The sequence below is a fragment of the Austrofundulus limnaeus genome, unplaced genomic scaffold (genome assembly GCF_001266775.1).
Source record: "Austrofundulus limnaeus strain Quisiro unplaced genomic scaffold, Austrofundulus_limnaeus-1.0 Scaffold287, whole genome shotgun sequence".
Classification (NCBI taxonomy): Eukaryota; Metazoa; Chordata; class Actinopteri; order Cyprinodontiformes; family Rivulidae; genus Austrofundulus; species Austrofundulus limnaeus.
Genome location: NW_013952689.1, coordinates 688,098 through 690,307, shown reverse-complemented (window position 1 = coordinate 690,307; position 2,210 = coordinate 688,098). Strand labels below are relative to the sequence as shown.

Genomic DNA, 2,210 nt, shown 5'->3' with positions numbered 1-2,210 from the left:
GCCTACAGTATTTTTACAGTCTTTATTTTACAGTTAAAATATATGTTTATTAAATAAAGTCTAATGTTACAACTAATAGGGGATCCCTTTAAAAATGATGTAACTCTTTCCCTAAAAACATACATTTAGTTTATTGTATTTCAACGTGAATAAATCAAATTTGAAATAAATGAATTCTGTTTTTGTTTGCATTTTAAACAATGTACAAACTATTTTAGATTTGGGGCTGTTTTGTCATCATTATTTTACAAAGTACCAGAATACTTTGGTGAAAATAAAGAGTAATAATAATAATAATACATTTTATCTATAGTGTCCTTTTCATCTTGCCATCTTAAAGAGCTACAAATGGCTAAAAACAGAGCAAGCCATTACAATGGATTAAAAAAAAAGAAGAGAGATTAAAAGAACAATAAAAATCTAAGAAAGTGAACCAAAAATTTTGCGAGAAAAAACTGTCTTAATTGTTTTTTTAAAACAGTCAATGGATTGTGGCACCCAGAGGCCCTGTCCCATGGTCCTCAGTTTGGTTCTGGGTTATGGAGGTGTGTGGGTGGAGCAGAACAAAGGTGACTTACGTAAACTGGAGGAACTTTGTTGAGGAAAAAAACACTTGGAATAAGAACATCCATGTGGTCATTGGTACAAATGACCGTTTCATTCAGCTCTATTGGAAAAGAGAAGAATTTCACTTTGGGTTAGGTTTAAAAACTAAACGGTTTTAGAGGCAGATTTAACATTATTTTCTTCTTTCTGCACACTTTTCACTCAATAATTGATTTACTTCATGTTTTAAATAGACTTTTGTTGTTTTTAGAGCTGAAATAAATGATAAAATAAAATAAATATTTTTATACAGAAACAGGAACAGCTTTTGTCTACATTCACTAATCAGAACATCTGTAAATTTAACTTAATTTTATGTGACATTTACACAAAAAAATATTCTTACCAACCAAAACATAAAAGTCAGTAATAAAATACAAAGTAATAAATTTCTCAAAGATTTTATTATAACCTAAACTTCAGTTAACATAAAACAACATAAAAGGATTTAATGAAAATAGAATTCTGCAGACAGGAAACCAGATAAGAGTCAGAATGAATAAACAGGAGCATGTTGGATATTATACACCAGGTGTGTGTGTGTGTGTGTGTGTGTGTGTGTGTGTGTGTGTGTGTGTGTGTGTGTGTGTGTGTGTGTGCGTGTGCGTGCTCACCCTCCTCAGGCTCCAGATGAACTGCTGAGGTGATGCAGAACAGAAACCAGGATAAAACCACACGAACAGGCGCCATCTTCCAGTCCTCTCCTGCTGGTTCCTCCTGGATCAAACACTCTACTGCCTCTGGTCTTTTCCCTGAAACCTTGAATCTTCACTGTCACCAGAATGTTTACACCCCTCTGCTGCTCCGAACCATGAAACCCGGCCTCCCCTCGGCCTTAAAACGCCAGGTTGAATGATGCCCCCGACAACAATAAGATTCCACACATGAATAGAGGGGACTGAGAGGAATCCAAGGCAACGAGAACGAGCCTGCCGACATCGTCAATGTCCTCTTAGTAAACACCTTACAACCATTTTTTACCTCACTCAGATGTCTGCTGACCATATAAAGCAGAGCAGCAGAACAGGGCCGACGCGTTTTGTAGTCTACATCTTTTGTACAGATTTTTATTGGTGCAGGAATCCCAGTCAGCCGTAAGAAAAGAAACTCATTACAGGTCAAGGGCAATCCAGTGTGAGTGCAAAGGACCAGTTTGTTTGTGTGGTTGAAAAGCATAAACCACAGCCACTATGTGCACAGGCAAAACAAAAAAGCTTTGTTCTAACATTGCTCACAGTGTAAGAGCCAATAAAAACTAACATGAGATGACTGATTAACTAAGGCATGAATCTTCTTAACTTTTTCACATTTTAAGAGTTTTATTTATAAGATCACTTTCCGGGACACTGACTCTTTTTTGTCCTGTAACTGAGACAAACAAGCCTGTTTACAGGAAGCCTAGCTTCAATCTGTTACTCCTGCTTTACTTGTGACAGTAAAACCAATCAATCAAGTTTAGGTTATAAGTAAATAATGTTTTTATTTAAATAAAAACAAACTAGAAAAATGAGCATTTTCTGTGAAAAAAAAAAGTGTGAATGCTGAATAACTGCTGGAAAAACCGAAAAGATGAAGAATGGATAGAAAATGTATAGGGACAACAA

The 2,210-nt window shown here is 35.6% G+C and overlaps 1 protein-coding gene across 2 annotated transcripts in view; it reads right to left on the bottom strand.

Annotated features, from left to right (window-relative positions):
• Positions 1-1,976, bottom strand: part of si:dkeyp-110a12.4 (alpha-tectorin) — a 21,395-nt gene extending 19,419 nt beyond the window's left edge. Inside the window, exons 1-2 of one of the 2 annotated variants that reach the window (XM_014021308.1) lie at positions 1,221-1,976; positions 579-667 (exon numbers count right to left, since the gene is read on the bottom strand). In XM_014021308.1, the coding sequence (XP_013876762.1) occupies positions 579-667; positions 1,221-1,296 (165 nt within the window). In that variant the 5' untranslated portion in view covers positions 1,297-1,976. The remainder of the gene's footprint in view (positions 1-578; positions 668-1,220) is intronic. The other variant, XM_014021307.1, reaches the window with a different exon arrangement.
• Positions 1,977-2,210: the final 234 nt, after the last annotated feature.